This window comes from Podarcis bocagei (assembly GCF_964188305.1).
Source record: "Podarcis bocagei genome assembly, chromosome: 7".
Lineage (NCBI taxonomy): Eukaryota > Metazoa > Chordata > Lepidosauria > Squamata > Lacertidae > Podarcis > Podarcis bocagei.
Window position 1 is genome coordinate 48,969,449 of NC_138132.1, and position 20,113 is coordinate 48,989,561.

The 20,113-nt window shown below is 47.5% G+C and overlaps 1 protein-coding gene across 3 annotated transcripts; it reads left to right on the forward strand.

The window, feature by feature from the left end:
• Positions 1–301: 301 nt before the first annotated feature.
• On the forward strand, positions 302–19,682 carry LOC308591627 (C-signal-like; the record flags this gene model as incomplete). Of its 3 annotated transcripts, none has more annotated exons than XM_081202455.1 (6): positions 302–508; positions 9,747–9,798; positions 11,521–11,708; positions 12,527–12,685; positions 13,206–13,310; positions 19,310–19,678. In XM_081202455.1, 6 exons carry the CDS (start codon positions 302–304, stop codon positions 19,424–19,426), a joined length of 828 nt encoding a protein of 275 aa, XP_081058581.1. In that variant the 3' UTR covers positions 19,427–19,678. The 3 variants fall into 3 exon arrangements, with proteins under 3 accessions (XP_081058581.1, XP_081058582.1, XP_081058583.1); XM_081202456.1 differs by having other exon boundaries at positions 321–508; positions 11,521–11,699; positions 19,310–19,682; XM_081202457.1 differs by having other exon boundaries at positions 321–508; positions 12,527–12,680; positions 19,310–19,679.
• Between the last annotated feature and the right edge of the window lie 431 nt (positions 19,683–20,113).

A 20,113-nucleotide genomic window follows, 5' to 3' on the forward strand; every position in this document is an offset into this window, starting at 1 on the left:
GTGAAAATTTGACATTATTTTTTTTATTTAAAAAAATCGAATTTTTCAATTTTTCCCACGTTACACCAGGCAACATCTCGCGGCACACTAGTGTGCCGCGGAACAGTGGTTGAAAAACACTGCTCTATACCATAATGCCATCATGCTTCTTCATTTTTCCATTGCTAATGAGGTTGTTGTTGTTAAAAAAGAGAGATGGCCAACGAGCTAGTCAGCAAATGAGGTGTAGCATCCAGCATAAGATTATCTGAAGATCAAGGAGGTGCCTACTTCCCATAAAAGCATCGCATGTGACGGCAGGATGCTCTTTGAGGCAAGCGTTACAAGCATGGAAGCCAAAGGCTGCAGCTCCAAGGGGATGGCAACAGATTTCCCTGTTCAGAGTGTTCTGGTGACAGGATCCAATTCGGGAATTGGCCTGGGTCTGGTGAAGCAGTTTCTGAGGCTGCCAACTCCACCTCAGTGGGTCTTTGCTACTACCCTAGACCTGGATGGACCAGAAAGCAAGGTGAGGACCAGGAATGGAGCATAAGAGAGTAGAGATGTTACTATGTTGTAAGAATGTAATGTCAGCTTTGTGTGCCGGATGGGGTTGATGGGAGTTGTAGTCCGAAACATCTAGAGGGCACTCGGTCGGAGAGAATGCTGTTGGGCCTTTGGTTTCACCAGCGGCTGCCCTGCTCTGGTGTGACTGTTTTCAGTGGCTCATCTGAGTTGCCCACTGCCTGCCTTGTCTGCTGCTCTCAACACTGCTGTGATGGGCCAGCAGCTCTCACAAGGCTGCCAAAAAGCTGTAGTTCACAGTGCTGTCTGTTAGCGACCAGTTGAGCTGCTATATGATAATAGTCTTCGAAAATTACTGCATAGATTAATGGGGAGGGACATAAAAGAAGATCTCTATCACTCTAATTCCACCTGTAGACTGGTTTGTCCAGCAATTATCATTTTGCTGAATTAAGTTTCAACATCTTTTTATGCCGTTTACCAGCAGAGGAGAGTATTGGCTGTCAGGAAATAAATTAATCCCTTAAACCCCAAGTCAACTCCATGCAGGATTTTTATCTCTTTTAACAGTCTAGTTCCTTCAAAGTAACTTTGTAATAATGCCAGAAATAGATGGAAAAGGGGGGGAAACCACCAAAGGAATTCAAACAAATAGCCAGCACGTGTAATAATAATAATAATAATAATAATAATAATAATAATAATAATAATATATTTATTGTCGTTGCCCCCTCTCGGGGACAACGAAATTACTTGGCTGCTCCATCCACCCAGGTAGGGCACTCCACACAAAATCAAAACAACTATAAAAACACTAATTAAACAATACAGTATAATACAGCAAGGGAGATTAGATGACTTTCAAAGTCCGGGCTTCCCATTCAGGGCCGAGATTGCTCTGGAGAAGAAGCTGTTCTTAAGACGGCTCGTTCTTGTCTTCATCGTCCTGTATCTCCGTCCCGACAGCAGGAGCTCGAAGAGACAGTGACCAGGATGCGATGGATCTTTTACTATGTCCAGTGCCTTCCTATGGCACCTTGTGGCATAAATCTGCTCTAAGGTGGAGAGTGGGCAGCCAACAATGCTCTCTGCTGCCTTAACAACTCTGCACAACCCCAACCTGTCCTGGGTAGTACAGCTTCCGTACCACACACATAAGCCATAAGTGAGCACGCTTTCAATGGCACAGTGATAGAAGGCAAGCAGCAGTTTCTGCGGAAGATGGTTTTTCCTTAGAATTCTCAAAAAGTACAGTCTCTGCTGCGCCTTCTTCACAAGCCCTCTTGTGTTGACACTCCAGGACAGATCCTCTTGTAATTCAATGCCCAAAAATCTGAACGTTGTTACCCTCTCCACACAGACCCCATCAATCAAAAGTGGCTGGACATTGCTCTTCTGTCTCCTGAAGTCCACCACAAGCTCCTTTGTCTTCCTTGTATTTATGAGCAAGTTGTTAGCTCTGCACCACTCTGTCAGCCGCTCCACCTCATCTCTATAGTCCGTTTCACCCTCCCTTTCAGAGATGAGCCCAATCACAGTTGTGTCATCTGCAAATTTGACAACCCTATTACTAGGGTGAGCAGTGACACAATCGTACGTGTAGAGAATATAAAGGAGCGGACTGAGTACGCATCCCTGTGGTGTTCCTGTGTTAGTCTTAAGCATACTAGAGGTATAAGGGCCCAACCGAACCCTCTGGGGGCGGTCTGACAAAAAGTCCAATATCCACCCACAAAGTGATAACGGAAGCCCCAGATCTTCCAGTTTAGACATCAGACGTTGTGGTAGAATGGTATTAAATGCCGAGCTGAAATCTAAAAAAAGCAGTCTGGCATAACCCCCCCCCCCCGCTGCTCCAAATGTGCAAGAACGGCATGGAGGGCAATCGCCACAGCGTCCTCTGTCGATCTTTTCGTTTTATAAGCAAATTGGAATGTGTCCAGTCCCTCTGGTAGGCAGGCAATGACATAATTTCGTACCAGCTTTTCAAAGCACTTCATGATTATAGGTGTGAGTGCTACTGGATGAAAGTCATTCAGATCTTCCGGGTTAGATTTTTTTGCTATTGGAACGATAGTAGAGGACTTTAGGCAGGATGGAACAATAGCCTGGGCTAGGGATCGATTTAAGATCCCAGTGAAAACTCCTGCTTGTTGATCTGCACAGTCTCTCAATACCCTTCCAGCTACCCCATCTGGCCCTGTGGACTTTGTAGACACAAAGTCAGAAAAGCTAAAGCACAGAATGAACTCAGGCTTGCTAGAGAGGTTAAAAGCAACAAAAATGCTTTTATGGGTATGTTCGTAGCAAAAGGAAGAACAAAGAAACAGTGGGGTCACTCAGAGGAGAAGATGGTGAAATGCAAACAGGGGACACAGAAAGGGCTGAACTCCTCAATGCCTTCTTTGCCTCAGTCTTCTCCGATAAAGAAAACAATGCCCGACCTGAAGAATTTGGAGCAAATGATTCAGCAAAGGAAACACAGCCCAGAATAACTAAGGAGATAGTACAAGAATACTTGGCTAGTTTAGATGTATTCAAGTCTCCAGGGCCAGATGAACTGCATCCAAGAGTATTAAAAGAACTGGCAGATGTGATCTCAGAACCACTGGCAGTCATCTTTGAGAATTCCTGGAGAACAGGCGAAGTCCCAGCAGACTGGAGGAGGGCAAATGTTGTCCCTATTTTCAAAAAAGGGGGGAAGAGAGGACCCAAATAATTATCGCCCAGTCAGTCTGACATCAATACCAGGAAAGATTCTGGAGCAGATCATTAAGCAAACAGTCTGTGAGCACCTAGAAAGGAATGCTGTGATCACCAATATGGATTTCTGAAAAATAAGTCATGTCAGACTAACCTGATCTCGTTTTTTGACAGAATTACAAGCCTGGTAGATGAAGGGAATGCAGTGGATGTAGCCTACCTTGATTTCAGCAAGGCATTTGACAAGGTGCCCCATGATATTCTTGTAAAGAAGCTGGTAAAATGCGGTCTTGACTATGCTACCACTCAGTGGATTTGTAACTGGCTGACTGACCAAACCCAAAGGGTGCTCATCAATGGTTCCTCTTCATCCTGGAGAAGAGTGACTAGTGGGGTGCCACAGGGTTCTGTCTTGGGCCCGGTCTTATTCAACATCTTTATCAACGACTTGGATGATGGACTCAAGGGCATCCTGATCAAATTTGCAGATGACACCAAACTGGGAGGGGTGGCTAACACCCCAGAGGTCAGGATCACACTTCAAAACGACCTTGACAGATTAGAGAGCTGGGCCAAAACAAACAAGATGAATTTTAACAGGGAGAAATGTAAAGTATTGCACTTGGGCAAAAAAAATGAGAGGCACAAATACAAGATGGGTGACACCTGGCTTGAGAGCAGTACATGTGAAAAGGATCTAGGAGTCTTGGTTGACCACAAACTTGACATGAGCCAACAGTGTGACGCGGCAGCTAAAAAAGCCAATGCAATTCTGGGCTGCATCAATAGGAGTATAGCATCTAGATCAAGGGAAGTAATAGTGCCACTGTATTCTGCTCTGGTCAGACCTCACCTGGAGTACTGTGTCCAGTTCTGGGCACCACAATTCAAGAAGGACACTGACAAACTGGAACGTGTCCAGAGGAGGGCAACCAAAATGGTCAAAGGCCTGGAAACGATGCCTTATGAGGAACAGCTAAGGGAGCTGGGCATGTTTAGCCTGGAGAAGAGGAGGTTAAGGGGTGATATGATAGCCATGTTCAAATATATAAAAGGATGTCACATAGAGGAGGGAGAAAGGTTGTTTTCTGCTGCTCCAGAGAAGCGGACACGGAGCAATGGATCCAAACTACAAGAAAGAAGATTCCACCTAAACATTAGGAAGAACTTCCTGACAGTAAGAGCTGTTCGACAGTGGAATTTGTTGCCAAGGAGTGTGGTGGAGTCTCCTACTTTGGAGGTCTTTAAGCAGAGGCTTGACAACCATATGTCAGGAGTGCTCCGATGGTGTTTCCTGCTTGGCAGGGGGTTGGACTCGATGGCCCTTGTGGTCTCTTCCAACTCTATGATTCTATGATTCTAGATCAGTGTCTATTTCTACCAGGCTGCCTTACACTCCCTTGTGCCTCCTCAATAACATTTCTCTGTAGAGATTATGGGTATAATCATAGAGACCTTAAGGTATGGTTACCAGATGTTCCCATTTCCCGGGGACAGTCCCCAGATTTACAAATCTGTCCCCAGACAAAATCCGCCCCCAGAATGTCCCTGGATTTCATTCAATGTCCCTGAATTTATATTTTAAATGTTGTAGATTTATTACTAGGGAATGAATGTTGCGTGAATGGTTCAACGGCACAAGACACATCATATGGGGATTTCCGGCGAGGCAAAATGGCGGGTGCCACAGCAGCGAGTAGCTCCTGAAGCCAGCCAGAGCCAACTGCACTACCAGGCTGGCTCCGGGCTGCTGAGACTGCCGCTGCCACTGCCGAGGGGGAACCAGGGATGCCCAGCTGTCAACTGGGGAATAATAATAATAATAATAATAATAATAATAATAATAATAATAATAATAATTTATTTATACCCCGCCCATCTGGCTGGGCTTCCCCAGTGACACACACACCCACGTGACCCAAATCAAGCCAGCAGCGGGAGCACCCGGCCGACTGCCCATCGGTGCTCCTGGGCCAGGAAAACCCCGGAGACAATGCAGGGAGAAGGAGGAGAGGAGAAGGAGAAAGAAGAAAAAGAGGAAGAAGAAAAAAGAGGGGGGCCCTGACCTTGCCGCGCTGCTGCCGCTGCTGAGGAAGACAGGTAGGAGAGCACCGGAGGGCAAGGACACGTGGCCAAGCCCAGGCCCGACCCGAGCGTACTCCACAGTGGCTAGCACTCCAAGAGAGCAGGCTGGAGCGCAGAGGAAGGCCGTGCGACAGAGGAGACCACAGAAGATTTTTTTTAAAATACCTTAAAATTTAAAAAAAACTTTCATACCCTCTTTTCAGGAAAAAAAAAGTTTCCCCAGATTCTTTAAAAAAAATCTGGTAACCTTACCTTAAGGACTTGTGAGCCAGGATTAAAGTCTTAATAAAATGATTAAAAAGTCATTCTTAGGAAAAAGGTTCTATCTTATGAATGGTTACATCCAAAGGAGCTAATAGAGAAATTTTTAAAAGACCAATGCATCCTACTAGCCTTTAAATAAAACAGTGTCCTAACAGCTGAAGTCTTACACCGGAATTTATGTTGATCCTCCACGGTTTCCCTTCAGTACATTCCTCTGTGGGCAACTTTCTGGGGGCCATATGCTAGTGGTGTGGGGGGGGGGTCAGAAGCAAAAGTGGGCCAGGCAACAGATATGGCTGCTGCCCTTGTATAATAGGCTAAGTGCCACTGATGCAAAAGTCTACATACACCTCTCTCCATCCTCCATCAGAACAAGTAAAAGGCACTGTGACAGTACAAGGGCATATTTCAGTCAGGCAAAAGCATTGAGGAGGGTGTAGAGCAATGCCAGTGAGGGGTATGACCTGGTGAGAAAGAAGCTGTGGTCTCGGGAGAGTTACGAAGCCTGCATAGAGGGAGCCCACCTAGGAGGGAGGAGGAGAATGAGGACTTTCAGACTCCTTACCACTTTTCCTTGCCCCAGGTTTTCTGTCCATCTCTGATGGTGTGCTTGTCCCATTGGAGGATGGGTGAAAGGGCGCGGATGTGACCCCTCTTATGAAGTTATCAGCCAAGAATGCCCTGAATTCTTGGGATACAAAAGCTGCCCCATTATCTGATACAATGGTCTCAGGTAACCCGTGGGTTGCAAACAGCTGCCTCAACACCTTGATTACGGCAGCTGATGCCATGCTAGGGACCATCGACACTTCTAACCATTTGGAATATGCATCAATGATAACCAAAAAGACCTTTCCTTGGAATGGCACAGCAAAATCTAAGTGCAGCCGGCTCCAGGGAGATCTGGACTGCTCCCACCAGTGGACTGGTGCTCTGGCCACTTCTGGCCGCACCTCTTGGCATGCCTTGCATGTTCGTACCCATTGTTCTATGTTCTGGTCCATTCCAGGCCACCACACATAACATCAGGCTAGCGACTTCATCCTGACCATTCCCGGGTGTCCCATGTAAAGCGTCTCAAGAACCCTGTTTCTCAGTGGTGCTGGGATGATCACCCTATCTCCCCACAGGAGACAACCCTTATGCATGGACAACTCGTGCTGCCTAGTCGCATAAGGCCTGAATTTGTCTTCATGCGGACCACCTGGCCACCCCCTCCCCACCCAAGTGAGCACACGGGAGAGAACAGCATCTTTCCTCGTTTTCTCAGCTATATCAGTAGCCGTTACAGGAGCCCCCGGAAGTGTTTCCAGCATCATTATGTGCTCCGCTGCAGCAGGATCCTCAGTGCTCCCCGGCACATGGGTCAAGGTGTACTGGAACCCGTTCAGGAATATAGACCAACGTAACATTCTGGGGGAGAGAATTTGTGGCGTTTGTTTGTTCGGGTTGAACAACCCTAACAGTGGCTTGTGGTCCGTTTCAATGTAGAAATGGCGACCGTACACATAATCATGGAACTTTTTGATTCCTGCCACAATTGCAAGCGCCTCTTTGTCAATTTGAGCATAGTTGCGCTCCGTGGGCGACAACGTACGGGAATAGAAAGAGATGGGCTTTTCCGACCCATCCGGTTCCCTATGACTTAGCACCGCCCCCAGGCCGTATTGAGAGGCATCACATGCCAGGACCAGAGGCTTTGACTCGTCATAATGAGCAAGGACGCTCCTGCTACTCAGCATTCCTCGCAAGGAGTCAAAAGCCTTCTGCTGCCCCTGCCCCCATCGCCACATATTCTTTTTCTGCAACAGTCTATGTAATGGTTCAGCTACCGAAGCTTTCTGGGGTAAGAACGAATGATAAAAGTTAATAAGTCCCAGGAATGACTGCAACTCCGTCTTGTTCTGTGGTCGTGGCGCCTCGATGATGGCCTTAATCTTAGCATCTGTGGGGTGGATGCCTGATGCATCAATTTTAAACCCCAAGAAATCCACAGTTGGCACCCCAAAACTGCATTTTTCCTTTTTCAGTTGCAACCCCACCTCCTTGAACTTGAGCAACACTGCACGAACACGCGCAACCAGTTCCTGTGGGTCTTTCCCAGCAATCAAAACGTCATCAAAAAATGGCAAGACCCCCGGCAGACCTCTTAACAGGCGTTCCATGAGCCCTTGAAAAATCCCTGGGGCCACACAAACTCCAAATTGTAATCTGTTAACTCTGAACGCCCCTTTATGTGTAACAATAGTCTGTGCTTCCGCTGATTGTGGGGTTACTGGCAGCTGTTGGTAAGCTTGTGCCAGGTCAATTTTGGCGAACACCTTGCCCCCAGCCAGTTTAGCCAACAGATGTGATACGACTGGAATGGGGTATGAGTTTCCCCTGAGTGCCTTATTGATAGTGCATTTGTAATCTGCACAAAGCTACATTTATAGGGACAGGGAACTAGCAAGAAAGGATACATTTTGGAGGGAACAATATCAGGCAATCACAGTCCTGCCTTTTGGAGGGAACCAATAAGACAGAGGATCCAAATACAGCAGCTTAAATGAACCAATAGTAGCTGTACCCTCTGGAACCAAAAGGCAGTTACTTTACCCTAATGCAAATACAGACAATAATAATACAGATATAAAATCCTTTGACTCAATACACAACAGTGCTCACCCTATTAATATTGGAGAGGAGGATGTTATCCTGGCAAGGGTTTGCTCTGAGTGAGATTCCTAAGTGTCTGTTACTCTGCTAAGCATTTTCAGGAACCAGCTCTAAGGCTCTGGGTCTCTCTTGCTGCCTAGTTCCAGTTTAATCTTTTTTTTTTTTTTAAGAAGATATTTATTAAGAGTTTTTAAGTTATAACAAAAAAATGAAAAATAAAAAGAAACATACAAAATAAAAGTAGTTAAAAACACATTAATTTTCCATAGCATAACTTCCTTACACTTATTTCCCCGGACCTCCTCATACCTCCCTTCTTTGTATTCCAGTTCAATTTGTTAGTTCAGCAAATCCTTACCATTAAACTTTTACCCATTTGTGGAACCCTTCCCCCCCCCCCATAACTCTTAAAGCATTACAGCTGGAAACCGCTTAGTTTCTTTCCAACATCCTTCTAACATTCATTAATTTTACAATATTTCTGTAAATAGCCTTTAAATTTCTTCCAGTCTTCTTTCACCGACTCTTCTCCCCGATCTCGGATTCTGCCAGTCATTTCTGCCAATTCCATGTAGTCAATCACCTTCATCTGCCATTCTTCCAGGGTGGGTAGTTCTTGTGTCTTCCAGTACTTTGCAATGAGTATTCTTGCTGCTGCTGTTGCATACATAAAAAAAGTTCTATCCTTCTTTGGCACCAATTGGCCGACAATGCCCAGGAGAAAGGCCTCTGGTTTCTTCAGGAAGGTATATTTAAATACCCTTTTCAAGTCATTATATATCATTTCCCAGAAGGCCTTAATCTTTGGGCACGTCCACCAAAGGTGAAAGAATGTACCTTCAGTTTCTTTACATTTCCAACATTTATTATCGGGCAAATGATAGATTTTTGCAAGCTTGACTGGGGTCATGTACCACCTGTATATAATTTTCATAATATTCTCTCTTAAGGCATTACATGCCGTAAACCTCATACCTGTGGTCCATAACTGTTCCCAGTCAGCAAACATAATATTATGTCCAACATCCTGTGCCCATTTAATCATAACAGATTTCACCGTTTCATCCTGAGTATTCCATTTCAACAGCAAATTATACATTCTTGACAAGTTCTTAGTTTTGGGTTCTAACAGTTCCGTTTCTAATTTTGACTTTTCCACCTGGAAGCCAATTTTCTTATCCAAATTATATGTCTCCATTATCTGATAATAATGAAGCCAATCTCTCACTTTGTTTTTTAATTTTTCAAAACTCTGCAATTTCAGTTTGTCTCCTTCTTGTTCCAAAATTTCACTGTATGTCGGCCATTTGGCCTCCATATTGAGCCTTTTCAAAGCTTTCGCTTCCATTGGTGACAGCCACCTTGGGGTTTTATTTTCCAACAAGTCTTTATATCTTATCCAGACATTAAACAATGCTTTCCTAACAATATGATTTTTAAATGCTTTATGAGCTTTGACCTTATCATACCATAAGTATGCATGCCCCTAGTTCCAGTTTAATCAAGGAGGTAAAACATTTCTTTTTTGACAGGAAATAAAGGAGTTGGCATGCCAGCATCAGAATCTGGTGGTGCTGCAGCTGGGTAAGTCTCACGTTCCAAGTGTGGGATGAATAGACATTCCCAGCACCAGTGGAAACCAGTACAGTCCACAAAGCAGTAACTGGAAAACAAGATGACTTGCTCCCCTGTTACAGAATATCAGTGATAAGTACTTTTGATTCTTCCCACAACTTCACTGAAGCTTTGAAATGAGATGCACCTATGTGTAGTCTCTATCCATATCATCACATAATAGATGTGTGGGGAAGGTTTGGCCCACCATATGTTTGCGGAACTACAACTCCCATCATCCTTGGCCATTGACCATGTTTTCTGGGACTGATGAGAGTTGTAGTTCAGCAACAATTGGAGAGCCATAAAGGAACTTTCCAAAATGGCTTACAAAGACAAGGCTTCCAGAACAGGTACCACAACCCCTTGTATGTTACCATAGTCCACAGAATAAAGTTCAGGCACCTCTCCACTGACGCACAACCACTGATGTACACATCATTTTTGGCACCTCAAGGGGCAGGGAGGGGGCAGAACAGGGCAGAAGGGGGGTAGAATAGGTCAGAGGCAGAACAGGGTAGACTTGCACAAGTGCTGCTGCAAAACCCATACATACGTGGGGTACATCGTATACATTGGTACCTCGGGTTACATACGCTTCAGGTTACATATGCTTCAGGTTACAGACTCCACTAACCCAGAAATATTACCTCAGGTTAAGAACTTTGCTTCAGGATGAGCACAGAAATCATGCCTGTGGCGCAGCAGCAGCTGGAGGCCCCGTTAGCTAAAGTGGTACCTCAGGTTAAGAACAGTTTCAGTTTAAGAATGGGCCTCTGGAATGAATTAAGTACTTAACCTGAGGTACTACTGTACTTGGGACTCAAAGTGGCCTTGTTTAGGGCTCAGCTTTACCTTCTATCTGTCTAATTGTCCCAAATATTTCATAAAAAGTAAAGAATAAAATGTTGGAAGTGAAACTGCAGGGATCATTCAGTGTGCTTCATAAAAGTTAATTATGTCAGTATAAGGTTACCAGATTTTTTAAAATGAATCCACGGACACTTTTCAACTTCAATAGGAATGATAGGATTTTGTCAGGGGACTGATTGTAAATCCAGGGACTGTCCCCGGAAACGGACGTGTGGTAACCTTATGTTAGTGTTGAAGTCAATTAGTTATGAATCAGCTGGGTGGAGGTGTTGATTAGGAAGCATGCAAAGCAGCCTAAGCAGTTTTCTTCTATAGGTACCTTTGGCTGAATGTCTTCTTGCTACAGTATATGCAAGGCCTGAACTGAGAGAGACAAAATTTCCCCACAGCTTTCTCCCTAAATTACACACAGTAAAGTGTTGCCAAACTTTTCTCTCTGAATTCCACCTACATTAAGTACTTTGGCCTTACAATTGCCTTGCTTTGAGCTCATTTTCTGACAGAGTGATATCAATGTGGTGCAAACATTTTTAAAAACCAGGCCCTCACTGTGCTCCCTGTAAAAACACACACACCTCCATGATTCAGAGAAGCACTTGTTCTTCCACCTCAAGTGGGCTGTGGTAGCTGCTACGCTAACAAAAAGAGCTGACAGGCCAAGGTGACAAATACGTGGACTGAAAAGCACCTCTCAAACTTGTAATCTGTAAGATCCCCCCAAGCCACCTACCTTGGTAGTTTTAAAAGGGCCTTTTTATTAGTCCCTTGGGCATCCCCACACCACTCAGTTCTTAAGGGCAAAGAAATGTCATTCTGCAGATGTCACTGACCTCCAGAGCATCAAGGCAGCTGTGGAGCAAGTGCAAAGGTGTGTTGGAGAATGTGGGTTGAACCTCCTGATGAACAATGCTGGTGTGATTTCTGGAAACGACCTGGAGAAAGAAAATGCAAAGGACATGGCAGATGTATATGCCGTCAATACTATTGGGCCACTTCAGGTGAGCCAGGTAAGTTTTTGCTTTTCATGAGGCTGCAAAACCCTTTACTCACTACCTATTGCCCTGGTACAAACTGTGATGTTCTGGCCCTTTGGGAGAATTAAACAAAAGCAACAAACTGGGTAGGAGAAAAGCAGTATTTGTTTGAGCAATTAATTTTCATGAGGATTTTAAGAAAATAATTGCAATCTGATATGGAAATTCAGAGAATTGAACTTAAGGTAGGAAAAATGATAAACCAACACTGATAGATCCACCAGTCACTGAACATCAGTCTGGCATAAAAATAGGAATGCTTTCTACCTTTCCTTCCCTAGAAGTTTAATGGGGCTGATCTCATGAACATGCAGACAATTTTTTTTAATAGAATGGATCAATATGGCTACTTTCTGGAAAGCAGATGACATTAATGCCTTTCCTATCTTAGTGTGCTGTGCACACACATAGTAAAAGAGAGAGATTGCAGAAGTTGTGGGAGAAGGACAACTTTAAAATGCCAAGAAGCGAACTAGAAGGAAGAAACATGGGTGAGACCTTAGAATAGAGCAGCTTCAGGACCTGTTGGCGGCGGCATAAAATGAGGCCAGGGCACAGGTTGCCCAGCTGTGCATTCAAACAATTCTAAATGTATGCTAAGTCTTATGGGATCCTTGTGCAAAAGCTTATAGAAAGTATTTTTGGATCAGAAATCCTAATTCTGCTACAAGCATTGTTCATATATACCTTCAACTTTATACAGTGCATCCAGTGCTTTCCTCTGGTATCACTGCCCTAGGATAACTGCATTCATTGACCTAACAACAGCCATGATCTCTATTTTCTTTTAGGCATTTCTGCCCCTGCTGAAGATGGCAGCTCAGAGATATCCCCAGGAAGGGTTGAGCTGCTGCAAGGCAGCCATTATCAATACATCCAGTGCTGCAGGCTCCATGGAAGTTATGCATTTATGGGAAAGCAGGAAGCTTGTTGCCTATCGCTGCAGTAAGGTACCTTATGTGAAACTGTCTGCAGCCTCCTCTGCCCAGCTGCGATTATCTTTCCAAATGATAGCTGTGCATCTGGGCAATAATCATGCATTGCCCACGGATAAATGTTGAGAGACAAACTTTTGTTGTGAGGATGTTGCATTTTCTAAAACAGTGGATGGCATTAAGGGAAGATACCAGGATGTTTTCTACAAATAAACAGCATGTCTTCAGTCCTTTTCTTCTTGCAGAACTTAGAACAAACATCTAAAGCTAGTTATCAGTTAGCAAACTGATGCAGCCCACAAGCATGGGGAACACTCACAAATGCCTGTCAAAAATCTTGTTCAAGAGTGGTGTCCATGATAGATAACTTCCAAGTTGCTAGTTTTTGTGTCAGGAATGCTCAATGATGTCCAGTTTCTCTTACAAACCTTTCTGCCTCCAAATCCTATCTAGCCACCTTGCAGCAATTCATATTAAGCAGCTCCCCACAGTTCAATGCACCCTCTGCTCATGGTTTGTTTTTTCTCCCTTGTAGGCTGCTTTAAACATGCTCACCAAATGCCAGTCACTCACATATCCAGCTTATGGGATTCTGTGTGTTTGCATCCATCCTGGCTCGGTGAAAACTCAAGGCATGCAAGTAAGTGCTCAAGGCTTTTGGTAGTCATGGAAAAGGTGGGCAGCCCTGTAGGATGATATTTCTTTTAACCAATTGCTTGACATTTTTAGTTGGATGGTGGTGCCTGAGTAGCTCCAGTGCCCCTTCCTTCACTGCTTGGAGGTATTAAAAGCACAAGAGCAAGGCAATGAAGGCAGCATCTATGAGTTGGTGCTTCTAATAATATCCAGAATTGCTCCTGGAAAAGCAATCATAGTCCTCTGAGGCCTTACAGTGAACTGCTATCCTTTGGCATGCATGGCCACTTAGTTGTCTTTCATAAAGCAATGTTTAATGTGCAGACTGAAATCTTATAACCAAGACATCCAACAGCATCTAGGCCTTCTGCTATTTGATGCTCAATGTCAGGGAACTGACATCGGAGCCAGAGGCGGAGGGAAGGCTCTCAAGTGATGCTGGAGAGGGACCCAGCAGGGAGAGAGGTAGCTCAGCGGGGGAAGGAAATCAGCGCAACACCAGGGATAAAGGGGGGCAGATGGGGGAATTGGCGAGAGGGCTCCAGGACTCTTCGCTGGACACCAGTGGGGAGAGCACGGGTCCCCCGCTACCCACACCCTCCCTGCGCAGAAGAGTTCCGCGCAGGGAGAGTAGGAGGAGACTTGGCGTCAAACAGCTTTTATGCTGGAAAAGCTTTAAGAAACGCCCACTGACGGATTCTGCTAGCGACTGAGGCAGCCACGAAGTGAAGGGCTGTCCAGACAGAAAGGGTTTAACAAGGCAATATAGCCAGGAGTGGCGGCAACTTACGCATGAGCAACCCCTATATTCATTACAGCAATCCGTCAGTCTTTGACGTTGCTTGTGCGCAGCGACAGGCAGGCAGCATCATGAGCCAGACCGGAGAAGCCGGCGCTACGGAGGGAGCAGCTGGAGTGCAAAATCTGGTGGAGAGGAACCAAGATTTGGAACAGCATGTGGCTCTTCTGACAGAGTGGCTGGAAGAAAGGCGGGCTCATGATGCACAGGTCAGACCCACCCCCGTAGCAAGGAAAGTACCGGGACTAGTACACAAGTTTGGGGGGAAGCCCCAAGACTACAACGCGTTCCGAACGGAAATAGAGTACGCTTTGGAACTGCAGCATAAGGATTTTGTGGACGATGGGGAGAGGGTGGCCTATATTGTGGGACATCTGCAGGATGGGGCCAGGGAATGGATCAGGCCCCTAATGGCAACGCAGAATGCCGCCTTGAAAGACCTGAGGAAATTCTTCCAGGCGATGGATGCGATGTATGTACAGCAAAGTGTGACTCGGCGGGAACTGATGGGCTGTAAACAGGGGAACCAGTCAGTTAGAGACTACTGGTCACGCTTTGCAATGTTAGTCCACTGGCTCGGGTGGGAATTGGACTCTGAACCCATTCAGATGTTGTTCGAGGAGGGGTTGTCCCCAACGGTGAAGGACGAGCTTTCCCGCGCCCCCCCCCGCAGTCGATGGATCAGCTGACCAAGGCTGTTCTTGCGATTGGTGTAAGACAGGAAGCGCGGGCTCAGGAGAAGCGTGAAGGGAGAGGGGAACGTTACCATGACTACCGCATTCCTGAAATACCAAGGCAGCCCTCCCTGCCGGCGGAGCCAATGGAAATAGATGGCGCGCGCGCGGGGGAGGTTTCAAACTCCAGTGAAGGTCGCAAGAGGGAGGGAAAGGATTGGAAAACCACCAAGAAGTGTTTCCTCTGCCAATGGCCAGGACATTTTGCCAGGGTCTGCCCTCAAAGAAAGGCCTGGCAAGGGATGGTGGGAGCTGCAGGAGGTGAGGAGGAGGTGGGAAAGGGGCAGGAGCAGGGAAACGCCAACGCTTGGCTGCCACTCAGCGGGCCCAGCAGCCAGGCCAGCAACCAATAGAAGTGCCCCAACCAGACCCTCCCAGGGCGGCTATAGCCATAGAGGTGGTGCTAGAGCTCCCGAATGGGCACCCAGTCAAGGTGAAGGGGCTGTTGGATTCAGGCAGTTCCTGCAATTTCTTCAGCAAGGACTTCGCACTAGAGCACCAGCTCCACCTGCTGCCCCTGGATTTTCCCTTTCAAGTGACCACCATTGATGGCAGGGAGCTTCTGGGAGGGGAAGTGACGCACCAGACCCCACCAATGAGGATGAGGGTTTCCAGGCACACAGAGACTATCGCCTTTCACGTAGCCTCACTGGCAGGACCCCCAATAATATTAGGGATGAGCTGGCTAGCACAACATGATTCAGTGGTGGCATGGCATCAGAGAACGGTCACCTTTGGGTCAGCTTACTGCTTGGAACACTGTCTAGGGGGGAAACCCCAAGAATGACCGTGGCCAGGGTGGCTTGGATAGCTGTGGAGCCGAGAGGGGAGGTGCCACCACAATATGCTGACCTGCAGGAGGTCTTCAGCGAGAAGGAGGCGGATAGACTACCCCCCCATAGACCCTTTGACTGCCAAATCAACTTGCTCCCAGGGGCGCAGCTGCCGGTGGGTAAACTGTATGCCATGTCGGACAGGGAGATGAAGGAGTTGCGGGAATTTATTGACAAGAACCTGAAAAGAGGTTTCATAAGAGAATCAAAGGCGGTGGGGGGCAGTCCAGTGTTCTTTGTGGACAAAAAAGACACAAATCAACCCAGGCTCGTTGTGGACTTTAGGGCCGTCAATTTGGTGTCGGAACCCGTGACATTCCCAATGCCCAGGATTGATGACATTTTAACACGGGTGAGGCAGGGGAAAATTTTTACCAAGCTGGACCTCAGGGGAGCATACAACTTGATTAGGATGAGGGAGGGGGACGAATGGAAGACCACAATGTTCACACCCCTGGGGGCCTTTGAGTACCTAGTTATGCCTTTTGGATTACAGTCGGGCTCCGCCTGTTTTCAATGCACCACGTGTTGGGGTCCCTGCTGTACAAGAACTACGTAGCCTTCTTGGACGACATCTTAATCTATTCGGACAATGAGGAGCAACATGTCAGAGACGTCAGGGAAGTGCTAAAGAGACTGCAGAAGCACCAGTTGTGGGTCAAGCTGGAAAAATGTCAGTTTCACGCCAGAGAAGTTGAGTTTCTGGGGTACAAGTTGTCAGACAAAGGCCTAGCGATGGACCCAAGCAAGGTGCAGGCAGTGCTGGAATGGAAGGCCCCCAAAACCCGGAAGGATGTGCAGAGGTTCCTAGGGTTCAGCAACTTCTACAGGAAGTTCATCAAGAACTTCGCCCACTTGACAGCACCCATCACAGATTGTCTCAGTAGCAAAAGGAAGATCATCTGGACAGAGGGGGCCCAGCAATCCTTTGAAAGACTGAAGAAGGCATTCGCTTTGGAAGAGCAGCTCCTGCACGTTGATCTGGAGAAACCCATGAGGCTAGAGACCAATGCGTCCCACAGAGCCATTGGGGCGGTTCTTTTGCAGCCAGGGAGGAGCAAGCAGGAATGGAAACCGTGTGCCTTTTTCTCGAGAAAGCTGAGCAAGTCGGAGCAAAACTATACTGTGTATGACCGCGAACTGCTTGCAATCTATGCGGCGTTTCGTTGATGGCGACATCTGCTAATAGGGGCACAGCACAAGATCCAGGTTTGTACAGATCACAAGAACTTGGAATACTGGAGGACCGCACGAGTACTCAAGGAGAGAGAGATTCGATGGGCACAGGAGTTCTCCAAGTTTTCCTTCGAAATCCGATATGTGCCAGGAGAGGAAAACGTAAGAGCAGATGCTCTCTCCCGGAAGCCGGAGTACATGGAAGGAGAGGGACCACAGGAGATACGACACGTAATCCCTGAGGACCGATGGGTGTGGGGGGGGAGACCTTGGTGGGGAAACGAGAACTGGCCGGGCTTACTAGAAACGACGTGTTCGCACATACTAAAATCTGGGAACTCCGAGACGGAAGAGAAAAACAAGGGGGGGTTGAGGAAAAGGAAGGGGTGCTATACTATAAGGGGGCGCTGTATGTACCAGGGGAGACCCTGAGGGGGTAGGTACTCAAACAACTCCACGACAACCCCACAGCTGGGCACTTTGGACAGCACAAAACCATGATGCTCGTCACCAGGCAGTTCTGGTGGCCAAGGGTGAGGGAGGATGTACGGGAATATGTACGGGGGTGTGACCGCTGCCAAAGGGCAAAGGGGGAGCGGGCTGCCCCCGCAGGATTACTGGAACCCTTACCCACGCCGGGAAAACCCTGGGAAGTGGTGTCCATTGATTTTATGACCGATTTGCCCAAGTCCCGGGGGAAGACAGCGGTCATGGTAGTAGTCGATCTACTGACAAAGATGTGCCACTTCATAGCTTGCTCACATGCGGTGACCGCTGAGGAGACAGCCAAGTTGTTTGTGGATCACATCTTCAGGTTGCATGGGGCTCCCTCGAGGGTAATTTCGGATCGTGGGAAACAATTTACTTCCCGGTTCTGGAGGAAGCTCATGAGCTTGCTGCAGGTAGAGGTGAGCTTCTCGACGGCGAGACATCCAGAAACCAACAGGCAAGCAGAAAGGGCGAACAGTATACTCCAGCAATACCTACGCTGCTTCGTCAGCGAGAGGCAGAACGATTGGGTAGAGAAACTAGCGCTGGCTGAATTTGCGTACAATAACGCTGAACATGTGTCCACGGGAATGAGCCCATTCTTGGCCAATTATAGGTGTCACCCTAGGGCCTTCCCGGGGAGTGGGGAGGAAGGGTGGAGCGTACCGGCGGCAGAGCAGTTTGTGGAGGAAATGGAAGCCCTGCACCAGCAACTTAAGATGAACTTGGAACGGGCCAAGGAAATCTACAAGAGGCAGGCAGACAAGCACCGTAGGGAAGGGGAGACCATACGGGTGGGAGACCGGGTGTGGTTGTCAACCCAAGGGTTACCCTTTAAGGGGGGGTGCAAGAAGTTGCAGCCAAGGCGGCTGGGACCGTTTGAGATAACAGAGCAGGTGAACCCCGTGGCATTCAAGCTCAAGTTGCCTGACAGCATGAAGATACACCCGGTGTTCCATAAGTCCCTACTCTCACCGTACAGGGAGGAGCGGGAATTCCCGGGGCGAGAGGGAGAAGTCACCACGCACCCGCAGATAGAAGAGAGGGAACACCACAACCTGGCCACGGAAATACTCGATTCAAGGTGGCGAGGACGCCAGGTGGAGTACTTGGTAGCTTGGGAGGGGGAACCCGGGTCGGAAAACACGTGGGTTCCCGCGGAGGCAATCAATGACGGGTATCGTGTGGAGGAATTCCACTGCCTGTTCCCGGATAAACCCAAACCACTAGCGAGATTCTGGGAGGAGCAATTTGGAACCACAGACAATGAAGAGGATTTTGTGGGGTTTTCTGCCTCCAAAGAGGAGGGAGGAGAGGCTTCGGAGGAAGAGAATCAGACTGGGAGGCCCACCCCACGGGAAGGGATCAGAGCAGGTGGGAAGCGGGTTTTGAATCCTCAGAGGATGGCGACAGCTCCTTCCGGGGGTTCCCTGCATCGTCGGCCGAAGAAATGGACGAAGTTGGATCAAAAGGTCGGGCCGGGGGAGGAGGGGGTCCTGGGGGCGAGGTGGATGTCAGGGAACTGACATCGGAGCCAGAGGCGGAGGGAAGGCTCTCAAGTGATGCTGGAGAGGGGCCCAGCAGGGAGAGAGGTAGCTTAGCAGGGGAAGGAAATCAGCGCAACACCAGGGATAAAGGGGGGCAGATGGGGGAATTGGCGAGAGGGCTCCAGGACTCTTCCGCTACCCACACCCTCCCTGCGCAGAAGACTTCCACGCAGGGAGAGTAGGAGGAGACTTGGCGTCAAACAGCTTTTATGCTGGAAAAGGTTTAAGAAACGCCCACTGACAGATTCTGCTAGCGACTGAGGCAGCCATGAAGTGAAGGGCTGTCCAGACAGAAAGGGTTTAACAAGGCAACATAGCCAGGAGTGGCGGCAACTTACGCACGAGCAACCCCTATATTCATTACATTCAAGAATGACTTTTTCCGAACTTAATAAATCCTTCACTTGCAATATTTTTCTTCACAGGAGGCGGACCTGACTGTAGAAGAGAGTACACGAGGAATAATTCATGTTCTCTCCACACTTTCTGAGGTGGATAACGGTACCTTTGTGGACTGGGAAGGACGCAGAGTACCCTGGTGAGGGATTTGCTTCACGATGCCAGGGGGTTTAACACACTAGGATTCTGCCTAGAGAGCATCCAATAAACCACCTGGGATTCAAGGAAAAATGTTTTTGACTTTCTTCTTCCTTCAGAAGGTTCCATTGAAGACTAGTTTTCATGCAGAATTGTTTTTAAGGACTAGCCATGGATTGAAAGATCTTTCAGTCTGAGGGTCACATTCCCTCAGGAGCCCCCTTATGGGGGCTGGATGCCAATGCCAGGTGGGTGTGGGTGGCACTGGTGAGACAAAGGCAAAAGTGGGCAGGGCAAGGTTGTGAATATTACGGTACCTTCCATGGAACAGGATGGGGAAGTTGTGTCCTCTGGGTGTTGTTGGACTGCGTCTCCCATCAGCCCAAGCCAGCATGGCCAATGGTCAGAATGATGAAAACTGTGGTTCAACAACATCTGGAGGGCCACAGATTCCCCATCTCTGGTAAAGAAGGCTACATACAAAGGCCAGAGGTATTTAGTGCGTGCAACTCGCTGTTGTAGGAGCAGGGGGTTGGTTTGGATTATGTGTTTAGGTCCCCTCCAAAGTCCGTGGTTCTTTATCTGGACAATGGGAGCCTGTAGTAGGAGCTGAAGTCCTGAACCAGTTTCTTTGTAAAAGGTCAAGCTGATCCTGCTCAGCGTCCTTTTATATGCCTAAAGACTTGAGCAAG